The sequence below is a fragment of the Lampetra fluviatilis genome, chromosome 18, assembly GCF_964198595.1.
Source record: "Lampetra fluviatilis chromosome 18, kcLamFluv1.1, whole genome shotgun sequence".
Lineage (NCBI taxonomy): Eukaryota > Metazoa > Chordata > Hyperoartia > Petromyzontiformes > Petromyzontidae > Lampetra > Lampetra fluviatilis.
The window spans coordinates 14,223,463-14,240,456 of record NC_136292.1 but is presented as its reverse complement, the minus strand read 5'-3'; the positions used below and the strand labels follow the sequence as shown (position 1 = coordinate 14,240,456).

At 49.9% G+C, this 16,994-nt stretch overlaps 1 protein-coding gene across 5 annotated transcripts in view; it reads right to left on the bottom strand.

The window, feature by feature from the left end:
- The window catches only part of PPP1R21 (protein phosphatase 1 regulatory subunit 21), a 124,628-nt gene that overhangs the window by 10,963 nt on the left and 96,671 nt on the right, over positions 1-16,994 (bottom strand). For 3 of the 5 annotated variants that reach the window (XM_078864670.1, XM_078864668.1, XM_078864669.1), the window contains exons 19-22: positions 15,700-15,759; positions 7,756-7,872; positions 3,171-3,269; positions 1,819-1,947 (exon numbers count right to left, since the gene is read on the bottom strand). In XM_078864670.1, the coding sequence (XP_078720796.1) occupies positions 1,819-1,947; positions 3,171-3,269; positions 7,756-7,872; positions 15,700-15,759 (405 nt within the window). The remainder of the gene's footprint in view (positions 1-1,818; positions 1,948-3,170; positions 3,270-7,755; positions 7,873-15,699; positions 15,760-16,994) is intronic. The other 2 variants (XM_078864671.1, XM_078864672.1) reach the window with 2 other exon arrangements.

The following is a 16,994-nucleotide window of genomic DNA, read 5'->3' as shown; positions in this document are numbered from 1 at the left end:
CTCCTCAACAGGATCCTTCTTGATGGTTGGAGTGATGGCTTTGCAGATTGTGTAGTCGGAGTAACCATTAGCCTTAAGAGCTTGGCGTACGTGTTTGAGTTCACTGGAAATGTGTTCCTGGTTGGAGATGCATTGGGCTCTATGATATAGACACTGCTTAACCAATACATACTTCACCTGGAATGGAACTTTCTACAAGCAAACTGAGGGCACCCCAATGGGCTCCCCCCTATCTCCGGTTGTAGCCAACATCTTCATGGATAAATTTGAGATGGACGCCATCCAGACTGCCACTCTACGCCCGACCTTATGGAAGAGGTACGTAGACGACAATTTTGTCATCTGGCCACATGGCCGGCCTGCTCTGACCAATTTCTCGACCACATCAATTCCATACACCCAGCCATCAGATTCACCATGGAAGTCGAAAAAGATGGCAAGCTACCCCTTTTGGATGTCCTAATCAAAAGGAGACCTGATGGTTCAATGAGCCACTCTGTCTACAGGAAAGCCACCCATACGGATGCTTACCTAAAACCGGATTCCCACCACCATCCATCCCAGAAGAATTCCCTCATCAAGACTCTATATGGTTTATAGCAATACAGTATATAATTTAATGTTGGGTTTATCTATAGAAGTATATAGTACGGTGTATGCTCGTGTGATGTAAGAGAATAAAGTTTAGATGGAAGCATATTATATAATTTTTACGACGTAGAATTGTAATGTATTACTTGCTGTTAGTAACTCAGCTTATTGTAGAGTATAGTAAGTATACTGATGGTGCTATGCAGTTTATACTTTAGTTTTTTATGTAGTTTATACTTTAGTTTTCTACGTGGTTGTTTAGTAACTGCAGCTACATACTATTAACATTCCTTTCCTTTGTTAATGCTACTCCCTGCACCCCCCCTTGGTGCTGCTGATCCTGCATAATGCATGGGCATAATATGACTTTGAAACCCCCCCGCCCACCTCCTACACATTTCCCATGAATATGCTAAATTCCTCTTCATATGCACATTATTTTTGTTAAGGCGCTCTTCCACCTCCAACCCAGCTTATATATAAGCTCCTAGCTTGGTAGTGTCTCATTCTTCACCTGAAGACGGCTGCTTGCGTTGTAGCCGAAACGTCGTGAGAATTATTTTATTTTATTATGTTTTATTTTTATTATTTTATTACTTCCCTTCTACGTGACTTTACCGAAAGAACCAAGAAGATGAATCCCTGCAGTCACGAAAGCTTTAAATCGAAATTTTATTAACTTTTAACTTTATTTTTTACCTACGTGACTTTACCGAAAGAACCTAAGAGTAGGCTTGGTGCACTTTAAGGCCACGTGAAGTGTGGAACGTTCGCTGGCATGAGGTAATGGAACAGACCCAGATGCCATGGGTTGACTGACTGAGATGAATGGCCGATGCACCAACTGTACCCCCTATTGTGCCAACTTGCTGTGTTTTAGCCGCCCGGCGCTCCCCTCGTTGTTGTGAGCGTCGTTCCTCTACCCTCCGCTGTTGCTGAAGGGCGACTGCTTCCAACTGCCCAGGAGCATGCTTCACGAGCCTCCTCCACAGAGGGCGATTTTGATACTGCTGGTACTCGTCATCCCCAAGTCCACTCAGTTCCACATCCTCTTGCATTACATCACTCCATCTCATCGCTAGCCTGTGCCGCCCCTGTCCAGCTAAACAAAATCTGTTTTGGCATGTGGTGGCTGGGCATTCAGGCTAAACACATACACATGCAGACACACACATGTAAAGGCAAACACACGAGTACACGTAGACGTGTGCAAATGAGCATGCACACCTTGCCGGCGAGCTTGAGGGCGTCGATCTGGTCCCTCTGTGTTGCGAGCGTCTCGTTGACGCTGCACAGGTGATCACTCATCATGCTCAGCTGGTCCTCATAGCTCCGCTTTGTGGTGGCGAGCTCATCCTGCACGACACCAAAGACAAAGATCCGCCATATAGCCTTAACGGACTGTTGGGGCAAGTGCTGTTAGCGAGCACCTATGAAGGCCAGCATGGCAAACGAGGGAGTGGGTGGCCAGCACCACGCCTGGCCGCCTTTTTTTCCCCAGTGGCAATGTTTATACATCGCACCAGGTACTCATTTGAGGCTGAATCGACCTATGGGAGGCCCAAGATGGGTTTAGATAATCGTCACTGGTGTTGGTTGTGAGCGGGAATCGAACTCGGGACGCCAGGTTCGTAGCGCAGTGCAGCGCTAACTGCTACACAACCGCTCATGACACCACCACCACCACCCAACACAGACCACTACACGGTGGAGGGCACTTGCCAGGTTGAGTGTACTTTGAGGTGATGGCACTCACCTGTAAGTGTCATTGGTTAACACACTAGAGCCATTAGGAATATGCAGGTCGTAATAATGAAACTTATAATAAGCTACTTATAATACAATGAATAACTGTGACTCTGAGGCGAGTATCTGCACCTACTTTTTGGTGTTTTAGCCACCCGGTGCTCTGCTTTATGCTGTGAGATTTGCTCCTCTTCCTCCAATTGTTGCTGGGAGGTAACCGTTGCCAACTGCCCAGAAGCATCATTCACACGCCTCATACGTAGAGAGCGACCGTGACACTGCAGGTACCCAGTAATTAAACACGTCCAGGTCCCCCCTTTGCAATCATGCCTCTGGCCTTCTCCGTCCCCGCGTAGCCCCCCCCGTGAGAGTTTCCCGGGCACGCAGTGACCGAGCGTGAACACTGACAACGCGTGAAGCGGCAGTGCTGAAACGAAGCACGATGGAACAATCGAGCCCTGTCTGTCAGGTGGGCGTCTCGGTGCTCTAGTGACACCGTGGGAAAGAGCGAGAGGAGCGACAGTGGAAACAGCAACATAAGTGCAGGCACCTCAATCCGTTGAAGGGATTTCGCTGGGATAGCCTGGAAGCCCACTCCACACGTGTAGAGATTTTACAGAGGAATGGAGTAATTAAGAATGCAAGTGTCACCTGTTTGAACCCGTTGATACACGATGAACGTGGTAGGGTATTTAGGGTGCGATTATTCAATACAGTGTTGAAACCTGTGCGTAATTTTGCAAGTGATAGGAATTTTTTAATTGGCAGGACGCTGATATTGACTCATAAGAATTATGGATTAATGAGTGTAGTGACTCCATGACTCGACTCACCTGCAGACTGCTGAGGTTCTGGTTTGCTGTGTGAAGTTCGCTCTGAATCTGCTGCCGTGCTTTTTCTGCCAAACGGAGCCTTTTGCTGAGAGCACGGCACTGCATACACACAAAGACAAAGATCCCCCATTTCGCCTTAACAGACTGCTGGGGCAAGCGCTGTTAGCGAGTACCAATGAAGAACAGCACAGTACACGAGGGAGTGGGTGGCCACCACGCCCTGCCGCGTTGCCTCCCCCCCCCTCCCAGTGGTGATGTTATACACCGCACCAGGTGCTTATTTGAGGCTGAGTCGACCTAGCAGAGGCCCAGGATCGGTTTAGATATAATTGTCGCTGGTGTTGGGGTGGCCGTAAGCAGAAATCGAACTCGGGTCGCTGGGTTCATAGCGCAGCGTAGCACTGACCGCTACATCACCGCTCTCCATTGGCATACACACGCACAAAAGGCATCCTTAACTTAGCTACACAGACTACAGGAGGGGCAGTAGCACTCATCATAATAGTGACGATCAATTGTGATTCTGATAGAGTGCCCTCCAATACACCAGGGGGCAGCTCTGAACACTTCCCATGGTTTAAGCGACTTGCATCACATCTAAATCTAAACATTCAAAAAGGCACCCCCCAGTGGCAGCTGTCCCTGTGCAGCACGAGGTGATTTCAGCACCTGGCCTGCAAGTGAGCATTATTCTTCCAGTAGGGGGGTTGATTGCTGCTGTATGTAATCCCAATTGAGTAATGTCTGTGAATGATTATCCATCCACCCCCTGCCCCCCATTGATAACCCAACCACACTATTGGCTTTGTCACATTAGATCCTCACAGTAACATCAAGTCATACTCAGGAGAGGCCCCCAGCTGATGATGATGTCACAGAACTATGTTCGAGGTACTTTCGAGAGATCTTTCTTACACAATGCCAGATCGTGCAAACTTACTATGGCAAAAAAACACGGTGATAAAACATCCAAATTACACAACATCCAGATGACACAACCGATATGCCATTTTATGAGTGTTTGTTGTGTGGCTATCTAACGGAATATTTATAACATGCTGAACTAAAGGAAAAAATACACACTTTCAATATTTCTGTGTATTAATTTGTGATTAAAATTGCAACTGAGTAAATGTGATAAGCTGGTGTGGCTTCCTGTATAACCCACGTATCACTCCCAATCCACTACATGAGTGGGAGATGGGTAGACTTTTTCGTAAACCCACCTGTTACGCATCATCATGTTACCATAAACACAATTCGTCCCATCACCTAGGCACAAATGGATGTTGTGGATTCAAAGCGAGATATGATCAGTAGAGCTTAAATACCTGAAAAAAGGCTCTTTAAATCAAAGACCAGAATCTGATGGGACAAGGTCTTTGAGTGGACCAAGCAAGCAAGCAAGCACTGAAGGACTCTCAAGACCTAACGTGACGTGCTGGTCAGGAACCCATGGGAAGACAACACGGACGTTGTCGCTTTACAGGAAAGGAGGACATCAAGCGGACGAGCGAGTTGCAAAATAAATGGTTGCACCCTGCCATCTACCACCCTAACCATGGCCTCTCAGCCACCTTCGTCATCCAAGGCCAAAAAGACTACGCTCTCAAGTCCACCGCAATAAGCGACAACACATCATCAATAACCCTTCAAAATCTTGATTTGAAGCTTTCGTGACTGCAGGAATCCATACTCTTTGGTTCTTTCGATAAAGTCAAGTAGGTAGAAAAATAATAGATCACGACGTTTCAATCGCAACACAAGCAATTCTCATCAGGTGGGACAACCACTGCAAGAAAAAACTGCTGAAGTAGGCGAGATCTGCCGTGGCACGAGGTTATATAGGACTTGGCAGTAGGGGGGGAGAGAGAAGGGGGGGGAAGGAGGTGGGACAGAAAGTGGACCCCGCGGCAGCACCCGGGTCATTGAAGTAGAGATCGGAGAGAGATGCAGAGAGAGAGAGAAAGACACACAGAGTCGGAAATAACAGCTGACATAGGCAGGTAGGATGGAAAAATCACAGTCAGTTCAGACTTTATCTGGTTAATAACGTCCTTCCAATGATTGCTCAGTTTGTACCCATCTTCTCGGTTGAAGTTGTGTCTGTGTTTTCTATCTGGATGACTCCATGAACAAATCTCTGATAATAGCCGGTGGGTTTGTAGAGTACCTTCGTCTTGGAAAAGTCAATTTCGTGTGAGCCCACTGCATATAAACAATGATCAGCAACGGCAGAGGTATTTGTCCTGCCGTGTTTCAGATCTGCCTTATGTTCGCAAACGCGGTCCGAGACATGTGGTTTCGTTTCCCCAATGTAACTGTTGCCGCAGCCACAACTCAGTTTGTAGACACCCGGGTATTGCATCACATCCTTTACAGATGGGTTCAAATCACGGATTTTGTGTACTGTGTTGAAACCAACCTGGATCTTGTGTTTGTTTAAGATTTTGGAAATATTTTTGGTAACCCCTGCTATGTATGGCAAAGTGATGGTATTGGTTTGATCCTCAGATGGTTGTCTCCCCATGGCTGGGAAGACAGCTTTGCGGATTGTATGGTCAAAATATCCCTTCATCCTGAGGGTTTGGTGTACGTTCTCCAGATTACTGGCTAGGTGATGCTGGTCGGATATGCAATGGGCCCTATGGTGTAGTGTTTGGATGAGGGAATTCTTCTGGGCTGGATGGTGGTGGGAGTCAGGCTTTAGATAGGCATCCATGTGGGTGGCTTTCCTGTAGACAGAGTGTCCCAACGAGCCATCAGGTCTCTTCTCGATCAAAACATCCAGGAATGGTAGCTTGCCATCCTTTTCCACTTCCATGGTGAATTTGATAGATGGGTGTATGGAATTGATGTGGTTGAGAAATTGGTTCAGTGCTGGCAGGCCATGTGGCCAGATGACGAACGTGTCATCTACGTGTAATAAAACGGGTCGACGACAAGCGACTGTGTCTCCGTCTCTTTATTTCTTCGTCATTGGACAGCTCGCGTTCCGCTCTCCCGGTCACTCCATGGCATGTCGCGGAACTAACGTCCCGCTCCCGCGCCGCTCTCTCGCTTCCCCGCTCCCGTGCACCGCTGGCAGACGGCGCGCTGGGAGCCGTCTCCGCGTCTCCACGTGGCCGATGGCTCGCGGAGACTCCCGACGTGGCCCAGCTTCCAGCTCCCACCAACTGACCCCGAGCCCCTTCCGGCTCCCCCTTATATCCTCTTCCCACGTCACCCAGACTCTGCCCTTCACCACACCCCTTAAGAACTTTCCAGATAATACCCCCCCCCCCCTTAACGCCCGCGGGCTCCGCCCTTAGATCCTGCCCCCGATGGTTCGTGGTGCCTGGTTGGCTTAGGGGCTGGAGCGGCGAAACCCCACATACGCTCGCATTACATCCGTATCTCTTCCACAAGGAAGGATGTAGGGTGGATGTCTGTGACAGTCATCATTGTAGATAAGACCCCCAAATAAGGAATGGACATCACCACCTCTACCAGCAGCTGCTTACCCGGCTATAGACGTGGGGCGACTCCAACAGTCACCAAACAATGGGGTCACTCAGAAGATGATGAAGCCGAAGGTGAAACTCGAATAAAGCGGCTGTCGGGCAACAGCTTAAGGGATTATCGGAAAAACGTACATTTCAATTTGTCACTCAGAAACAGAACAACACTTGAAATAGTTCGTCAGAACTGGTGACCGAGATAAGGGCATCGCACTTCTGGAGTTGCTCAATTCTGCATGAAAAACACCAATGGGAAGACATCACCGCAGATTTGGACTTCACTCACTCTGGCCCTAAAGCCTTGCAGCTCCGCAGGAACCTAGGTGCCTCAAAACCAAGAGAACACAGACTACCAACAACTACAGCAACTGTCGTGGCTTCCTAAATGCTGCTGTCCTGCTCAAAGGAACGCATGGACAAGCTCACCAAACAAGCTGTCCGGAAACAACTCGCCATCGCCTTGAGCCAACTACCGCAAGCAACAGATCTGAGCAAACCGTGCACTGTCGCTGAAGTGGAAGAGGCCGCCAGAGCCACAAAGACCAACAAGGCACTAGGATATGATGGCATTTGTCCAGAGTTCTTCACGAGCGAGCATCCAGAATAAACACCTCTGTTGAGACCCAAACATCGGATTTCCTGGCTTTGACATTCCTCAAGGACACTGGTGTGACCATCGACCGCATCAGAACATAAACAGGCCAATGCCAAAATCTCTTCCACAAATGGAAAATGAAAGACACAGCCACAGTGCACTTGTGGCCCAACTATATACCATATTGTAAACCACTGTAGTCTGCGCGCGTTCCTTCAGCAGAAGAATAGCAAATCTCCACGAACTCTCTCCTGGAGTCCTCTCGTGGCTAGCAGAAGAAGAAAATGTAAAGAACCTGGTTTGATCACAAAATAACAAATGGGATCGATATCTTAAAGAAAAAATCCTTGCCTCTGGCAGTTCACCAGCAAGCCTGGCTTTGCTGATGAGACACTGTTCTGTCAAAACCGGTCAAGAGTTTGCTTGTGTTGAATCAACCATGCTGAAAATATGCACGACCAGAAGGCCACAGGACTCCCGTGAGTCTTACCTCTGCGTGGAAGTGGACAGCTCTGCTGTCCGCCTGCTGCAGCTGAGCGGCAAGCTGAGTCACGCGTGCTGTGTAGTGGCGCTTGATCAGCTGCTCGCGCCCATCCTCCAGCACAGACTTGGGGGACATGGAGAGCGGCCACATTATTATTATCATCATTGTCATCAATAATTATCGTTCGCGTAATGATCTGGCTAAATTTGTCTCAAAGTAGCCTCCTCCACTCGACAGTGTGAAAAAATTTAAACCGTCACGTGTACAAGTTCAACACGCATTTTTGTATCCAATTTATAACTTTGTGGTGAAAATTGTTCTGAAAGCTTAGCGACCGGTGAGCTAAAAAAAAATTTGCGCATTAAATTCCAGCGCACGTGTTGGGTGGTGGTTAGCACACTGCGCTAACCACGATACAACCGCTCCCCAAAACGCACAAACACAGGACAGTCATGATGGACAAATTAGAATAGGTTTTAGCCTTTGTGGCAATAAAACAGTAGTTGTGTTAAGATGTTCAAACACCAAAGAGATACCTTTTGCAAGGCATCAAGTCTGCATTAACCACATGTACTTGTGCCAAAACATACAAACAAACATTCTTTGATCATATATGCATTTTCCTTGAAACTGGCCCACACCAGAGACAGTCTTCTTCATGGCCTTGTCTCACCACCAGTGTTAGACCAGAGAACGCCAAAAGGCGAACAGTACCAAGGCAATGCAAGTATCAGACCACTTATAGCTCGGGTCAAACAGTTATATGTGTAATAAGAGCCTATGTCCGGCTCACGTGGTGATCGGCTCTGTCGGTCTTGCTTTACAGCCAATGGGGGGAGAGCCTGGGAGCATGGCCCTGGCGTGATCGAGGGGTGCCAGCTAGGGTGATTGGTTCTGCTAGTTTTGGCCTCAGCCAATGGGAAGACAAGTCAGGGGCGTGGTCCCGGGAGTTGATGGGGAATCTAGAAGATTCGGCGCAGGCTACCAAGGATTGGCTGGAGCGTACCACGTGACCCAGGCATTAAATAAGGGGAGAGATGAACAACACGTGGTCAGACGAAGAACGAAGGAAGAGAGGGGCCACGCGCGAGCGGGGCTCCGAGTGCCACGTGGCGGTGCGTCTCTTGTGGTCTGTCTGCCCACTTCCCGTTGCCTGCCAGCAGCGGGGAGTACTTGTGAACTGGAATAAATAAAAGGACCGATTCCACAAGTCGTCTCCAAGAGTATTATTACATTGGTGTCAGAAGTTCTTCTAGGACCATTTGGACGATTTTCAAGATGTCCAAGCACCTCAGAAAGAAGAACCCACCCGACCCTCCATCGGAGGAAGTTGTGGAGACGGACGAGGATGATCTGCTGGGAGCTACGGCTCCTCTGCCTCCGGCTGCTGCTCCCCTTGACGCCGCTCATCGCCGACGGGAGGAAGAAACGACCACCTCAAGGGCGGACGAAGGATGGCGGCTGATGGCGGAGCAGATCGAGTCGCTCCTCGCGATTTTGCTCAATCTGGTGACGGCGGTCGCGTCCTCAACGGCCCTGGGTCGGCCGCCAGCGGTTCAGCTTAATGCCGAGGACCAAGATCTTCGGCGGGAATCGACGTCCGCCATTGCTCCTGCCACGTGGGGGGAGGCCTCCATCTTGGCCGGGGCGGCTGCGACGGAGCCGTTGGACGCCATCTTGCACGAGGCTGCCACCACGCGGCCACCCGACGCCATTTTGACGGAGACGCGCAGAACGCGGGAAGCGCAATTGGAGACGCTCGAGGCGTCTGCCTGCCACCGCGGACATTGTCTTCCACAGATCAAATAATTTATCGCCGGGAGCGATTGGAGTGCTTTTACGTGGCGCTTCGAGTCGGCCTTTAGATCCGTGCGATGGACGGAGGCGGAGGCGCTGGAGGCGCTGCCCACGCTGTTGGATGATGTCTCCCTGGCGGTCTTCCGATCCATCCCGGCGACCAAGAAGAAGACGCTTCGTGATGCTTTCACAGAGATGGCGGAGTTTTACGACCCGCCAACGGCGGCCACGAGAAAATTTATGTCACGTCGTCGCGGATCAGAGGAATCACCGTTGGCTTACCGGGGGGCGCTGTTGGCGTTAGCCATGGCCGCCTACCCAGACTCGACGGCTGATCACCTCGATCCTCTCATTCTTTCCCGAATGCTAGAGCTGTCCCAGGAACTCAACATCTCGCTGCCGGTATGCGGCCACGAAACGCTTACATCGCGATGGGTGGCGCGCTGCTTGGACGCTAAATTCAACCTCAAGCGCTGGGATCAGATGGCGGCATGGACGGGAAAACCAGAAATAGACGGCCCACCTTTAGGGTGGTCTCCACGGCGGGTCGTCCACTGCTCCGATGACTCCGGCGACGACGAGGTGGTGGCTGCTGTTCCGCACTGGATCCCGAGACGACGACTGCGCGACCAGCGTGGTGAGTACGCAGGTCGACCACGCGCTGAGGACCGGGCCAACCGACCGCCGGCCGACGACGGCCACGTGTTTTAAGTGTGGCCGATGGGGCCATTTTGCCCGCGACTGCCGCTGCCGACCTCTGCCTTCGCCGCTTCCGCCGAGTGGACCTTCATCTCCTCCACCGGGCGCAGATCCACGACACCATCGGGCGAGTCGGCACAAATCGGACACCCGGCAGGTCTTGTCACATCATTCATCCACTCGCACACATAGTTGCACTTCAAATGATAAATGTGGTTCATCTGGGTCAATGCCACGCTCTACTACACAATGGAAAAAATTGGCTCGTAGGGTTGTGGCCGCTGCGTCGGGCTCATCGACGGTACGGGGTACCATCGATGGGATCGACGTTCGTATTTTGGTGGACACTGGCACGTCTGCCACCATCATTTCCGATGTCATTTTTCATTTTTTGTCTATTCCCATGTCACGAATCTGCCGGGTTAATGACGCGTGTGTGGCTGCAAATGGGGGTAGCATGGGTATTTTCGGGCAAGTCCATGTACGCATTGCTATCGGTAATATTGCGGCCAAAGGACCTGTGTTGATTTCTCGCTCACTGGCCATCCCATGCCTATTAGGCACCAATTTCTTGCGCCGCATGCCACTTAAGATACTGGTCGACCAGGATTGTTTAGAAATGCCAGGGGGTCGTAGGATGTCGTTCCTGCCTTCCCTGCTGGCCCGTTCGCCCCCGGGTAACGCAATTAACACCATAGTGGCTGCCACGGTAGAGATTCTGTCAGGCTCGCAAATGCTTATACCGCTGCGTTACCGAAAACCTTTTCATGCTAAGGACGGTGCGACGGGTGTGCTATTATCCCTGTCCAATTCGGTGGCTAAATCCTTTTCCTTGGTAGCGGCTCAAACGATCGTGCGGCCGGGTCAGGCCCCGTTCATACAGGTGTTGAATGGGGGCCCGGACCCGGTCGTTGTTCCGGTTGGATCGGTATTGGCTCACGCCACTACCGATTTCGCCAGCTTTGACGGAAAGCCGCAAATTAAAACACCCACCGATGGACCGCCACACGATCGTTCACAGGAACGGTGGATCGCAGACTTGTGCGGGGAAAATTCATCTTTGTCAAACACGCAAAGGACAGCTTTGCAGTCATTGTTATTACAGTATGCTGACGTTTTTAGTAAAAATGATTTGGATCTCGGCCATACCTCGCTTTTGTCGCACCATATTGACACCGGTGCGATGCCTCCGATTTGTATGCACCCGCATCGCATGAGTCCTGCTGAAAGGGAACACGTGCGCGGCGCGGTAGATGACATGTTGGCGGCGGATATTATTTCACCGTCCAACAGTCCTTGGGGCGCACCGGTGGTACTGGTTAAGAAGAAAGATGGTGGAATGCGATTTTGTGTAGATTTCCGGCGGTTGAATAAGATATCCGTGGCGGATGCATACTACCACGGATGGACGACTCATTGGACGCTTTATCAGGGGAAAATTTCTTCTCCACCCTCGATCTGTCGTCGGGCTTTTGGCAGCTTCCCCTCGATGACGTGTCGAAACCAAAGACGGCGTTCCGCACGTCACAAGGCCTCTTTGAGTTTAACCGCTTACCTATGGGCTTGAATGCGGCACCGGCGACGTTCCAACGCTTGATGGAACTGGTACTGGCGGGACTGCAGTGGGAGACATGCCTCATATATTTAGACGATATCATCGTTTTCAGCCGCACGTTCCAGGAACACCTCCAACGCCTGGAGACTGTCTTTCAGAGGATGCGTTCGGCGGACCTAAAATTTAAACCAAATAAATGCCACCTTTTGCAACACTCCGTCCGATACTTGGGTCACATCGTCAGTTCGGACGGCGTGTCCACTGACCCGCAGAAAACGGAATGTGTCCGAGAGTGGCCCACACCCACTTCGGTGGGCGACGTTCGGCGCTTTATTGGGTTTGCATCCTACTATCGCCGGTTCGTTAAGAACTTTGCGACACTGGCTAAACCACTGCATGTTCTGACGGGGAAAACTCAGAGGTTTAAATGGGGTCCGGAGGAGGAACGCTCTTTTCACTCGCTTCGGGACCACCTCGCCACGGCGCCTACGCTCGACTACCCAGACTTTTCCCAGCCGTTCATCCTTGACACGGATGATAGCGATATCGGCATCGGGGCCGTTCTGTCGCAACGTAAAGATGGAGTCGAACGAGTGGTTGCATACGGCAGCAGGGTTCTGTCCCCGGCCGAGACACGATATTGCGTGACGAGGCGGGAACTTTTGGCGATCGTACATTTTGTCCGGCTGTTCCGGCCGTACCTGTATGGAAGGAAATTCCTCGTTCGCACTGATCACACAGCTTTGCAACACTCATTAAAATTGGACCAACCATCAGGCCAATTGGCTCGGTGGTTGGAATTGTTACAGGAATTTTCCTTCGATATCACGTACCGCAAGGGTGCTCGCCATGCCAACGCGGACGCGCTCTCCAGGTTGCCACCCATTCCTCCATGCGCCTGTCCGAGGGGTATGCACCACTGTGCAGCGCTGCCTACCTCGCCCTGTCCGGTCATAGGAAACTAATCGGGAAACCGAGAGCTCATTTTGCGGGATGGAAATGACAGATGTTCCGGGGCCGGGCGGGACTATTGATGTGTACCGATGGATTGTCTGACCGATCACGCCTGGTCGTGCCTACATCCCTTCGCCATGACCTGCTCCGCACTCTGCAAGCTGACAAATTAATGCACCTCGGCGTGCAGAAGACTTTGGCCGCAATGCAGAAAGATTTTTTTTGGCCCGGCATGACAGCAGACGTTAGCGACTTTGTCCGGTCATGCCATGATTGTGCAAAGAGGAAACCGCCTCGGAAACATTATGTGCCGCCACTACGTTCGATTGAGGTTTCCCGTATCAACGAACTAGTCGCTCTGGACATCCTGGGGCCGTTCCCTCCATCGGCTAGGGGCAACAAATACCTTCTGGTTGGGGTAGAATATTTTTCTCGATGGCCTATGGCCTGGCCTCTGCCTGACCAAACGGCCGCGTCCATCACTGATGCTTTCTTGAATGGTTATGTCATGGATAAAGGAGCACCTGAAAGGCTGCTCACAGATCAGGGACGTAACTTCTCCTCCAAATTGCTCAAGGATGTTTGCGATGCGCTGGGCACAAAGAAAATCCGCACTTCCCCTTACCATCCGCAAACGTATGGCATGGTGGAACGATTTAACCGCACCCTTTCGGCTATGCTTTGTCACACGGTGAGTGAAAAACAGACCGATTGGGACTTGCACATACCGGGCATCTTAGCGGCATACCGCATGGTTCTGCACACGTCCACGGGATATTCGCCATTTTTCCTGATGTATGGCCGTGAGAATGTACCCCCCATTGATGTGCGACTGGGTACGCCGAGTAAACAACCGTCCCTTTCCTTGCCTGATCACGTACGGGACTCGCTTGAACGGTTTACAGAGGCGCGAGAGGCCGCTAGGTGTGCGACGGCCTGTACGCAGGCAAGGAACGAGAGGTATGCGCGTCGATCGCGTACTCATATGCCCTGGTCGGTGGGCGATCTGGCATGGCTCCACTGCCCTCAGGTGCCAGTGGGCACGTCCCCTAAACTGCACAGGTCTTGGCGGGGGCCTGTGACGCTGGTGGACATTTGGAACCTACAGAGTGTTCGCGTCCAGTACGGAAAACGTCGTTGGTACGTCCATTCGTCGCGACTTAAACCCTACGTTGACCCGCGTGCCGACCCCTCATCTACACTTGATGACCTGCCGGGGTCTGCTGTGCCGAATGTGCCACTTGCGTCGCCCGTTGATCCTCAGCGGGGCTGTGTTGTGCCCCCCGCAGATGAACAGGTTTTGAGGGATGATGAGACCCCCGCCGTCCCTCCTCCAACGGGACCTACCCCGGATACGACCGAAACTGAACATTCTTCTTCTTCTCCACGCCAACCACCTGCAGATCCGGCGGCAAGGCGACCATGCGCAGGAAGCGAAGAGGGTCCCGCGTCGCGTACGCGGTCGAAATCTCTTCCGTTTCGATAGCATTGATTGCCTTGCAGTCCTTTCCCTGTTGTTACCGCACTACAGGGGCGCCCTAATGTGTGTCTGTTGTTCATGGGTGATTTTAATTTTGTTTTTTTCGGCGCATAGACGCCTGTTTCACCCCTTTACTTGTTAATGCGTCTTGGACGCCCTAATAATCAACTTTATTGGATCGGCTTGTCACCCTTTTCCCAGCCGAGAAGGCTGACTATTACACCGGGGGGGGGGGGGGGTGATGTAATAAGAGCATATGTCCGGCTCACATGGTGATCGGCTCTGCCGGTCCTGTTTTACAGCCAATGGGGGGAGAGCCTGGGAGCATGGCCCTGGCGTGATCGAGGGGTGCCAGCTAGGGTGATTGGTTCTGCTGGTTTTGGCCTCAGCCAATGGGAAGTCAGGGGCGTGGTCCCAGGAGTTGATGGGGAATCTAGAAGATTCGGCGCAGGCTACCAAGGATTGGCTGGAGCGTACCACGTGACCCAGGCATTAAATAAGGGGAGAGATGAACGACACGTGGTCAGACGAAGAACGAAGGAAGAGAGGGGCCACGCGCGAGCGGGGCTCCGAGTGCCACATGGCGGTGCGTCTCTTGTGGTCTGTCTGCCCACTTCCCGTTGCCTGCCAGCAGCGGGGAGTACTTGTGAACTGGAATAAATAAAAGGACCGATTCCACAAGTCGTCTCCAAGAGTATTATTACAAATGTATGGTACCTTTTTGCCAATGTCAACAATGATGAAAACATTTGAATAGGTTTTACCCTTGATTTGAAGCTTTCGTGACTGCAGGAATCCATACTCTTTGGTTCCTTTGGTAAAGTCACGTAGGTATAAAATAAAATAGATCACGACGTTTCGGGCGCAACACAACTTCAACCGAGATGATGGGTACAATCTGAGCAATCATTGGAAGGACGTTATTAACCAGGTAAAGTCTGAACTGACTGTGATGTTTCCATCCTACCTACCTATGTCAGCTGTTATTTCATGCTAATCTCTCACATTAACATAGCCACTTCCGTGCCCAGTTACATGCTAATTCCTCACATTAACATCATGCTAATCTCTCACATTATCATAGCTACTTCCTTGCCCAGTTACATGCTAATTTCTCACATTAACATCACTAGACCCAGCCACTTCTTTATGAAGTGCTTTCCCACCTGATGACAGACGCTTGTGTTGCGCCCTAAACGTCGTGATCTATTTTATTTTATACCTACGTGACTTTACCGAAAGAACCAAGGAGTATAGGTTTTACCCTTTCCGACAATAATGCAGGTGGAGTTAAGATGTTCAAATGCAGACTTGATGCCTTGCAAAAAGGTATCTATTTGGTATTTGAACATCTTAACACAATACCTGCATGATTTCTAGAAAGGGTAAAAACCTATTCTAATTTTTTCGCACGTCATTTTTTATACTGCCAAAAAGGTATCACATGGACACGACAGCTACCCACCGGTTCCTCCGCCTCTGAGCTTGACAGCCGGCCGAGCTGCGGAGACAAAGGCAAGAGTGTCTTAAGAGACACAAGGTGGCCATGTCAGCATACTCGTCAAAGAGGTTATTATTGCCATAGTTCAACTCCAGACGCAAGATGCCTGGCGATTTCATTTATTTGAGGGTACTGCTAATGTGAAGAAGATGCATGGGATGATTTGTGGCGTTTGTTTGCTCAATGAAAGCTTGGGTCACTGTGTCAGCATCATAACCCAAATTCTACATCTCCCAAATAGTGAAATCGTTATTTTTCTCTTATACATCAGCAACTAAACCAATCATCCGCTATTCATTTGCTAGCATCTTCTTGGTTCTTTCGGTAAAGTCACGTAGAAGGGAAATAATAAAATAATAAAAATAAAACATAATAAAATAATAAAAATAAAACATAATAAAATAATTCTCACGACGTTTCCCTTCTACGTGACTTTACCGAAAGAACCAAGAAGATGAATCTCTGCAGTCACGAAAGCTTTAAATCGACATTTGCTACCAATTCAGTTAATCATCGACTCAAGTCCGCTACTAACACTGGTCAACAAAAAAAAATGTTTTTCTGGCCTGGACTTTTGCAGCTGTTTTAGACTAATTTCAGGGTGCTGATTCCAAATCTGATCTCAGATTTGCTCTATCACATCTCATTTTTATGCTATCGGCATACCCCATTTTCATTGATTTTACCCGAAATTAACTCTGTCACTTATGATTGCAAGTTATTGCGAGTCAGTCACTGCTTTAGTGTTAAAATATGGTGCTGTATTTTTAGGATAGTGTGTTTATAATATAATCTTATGTAGATATCCACATTTATTTAATATTTTTCTTCTGCAGTTTTTATTGAAAATGCAATATTTGATATCTCAAAAACCTGATGTGATATACAAAAACTGATGCCAGATTTGGAATCAGCACCCCAAAATTACATTAAAAACCCGTTGGAATACCTTATGCCAGAAAACGTGTGTTGACCAGTGTAATTCATCCACTCTTTTAGCAACAGATCCCTTCTGGTTCTAGCAATCACGAATGTGCATAGTCATTTAGTTGCCCAGTTTAGCGAACCGTTAAGCTTTGCAGCTGCATAATGGATGCCAAGGTAGCGAGATGTTAATTATCTCACCTGGTATACAGGTCGTGGGTTCGATCCTGACACTGACGCCTGTAAATTTGGAGTTTACGTGTTACTCTCTGACCATGGTCACATGGATTTTTCTCCGGGTCCTCCGGTTTTTCCCTCCACATTTAGAATCAATA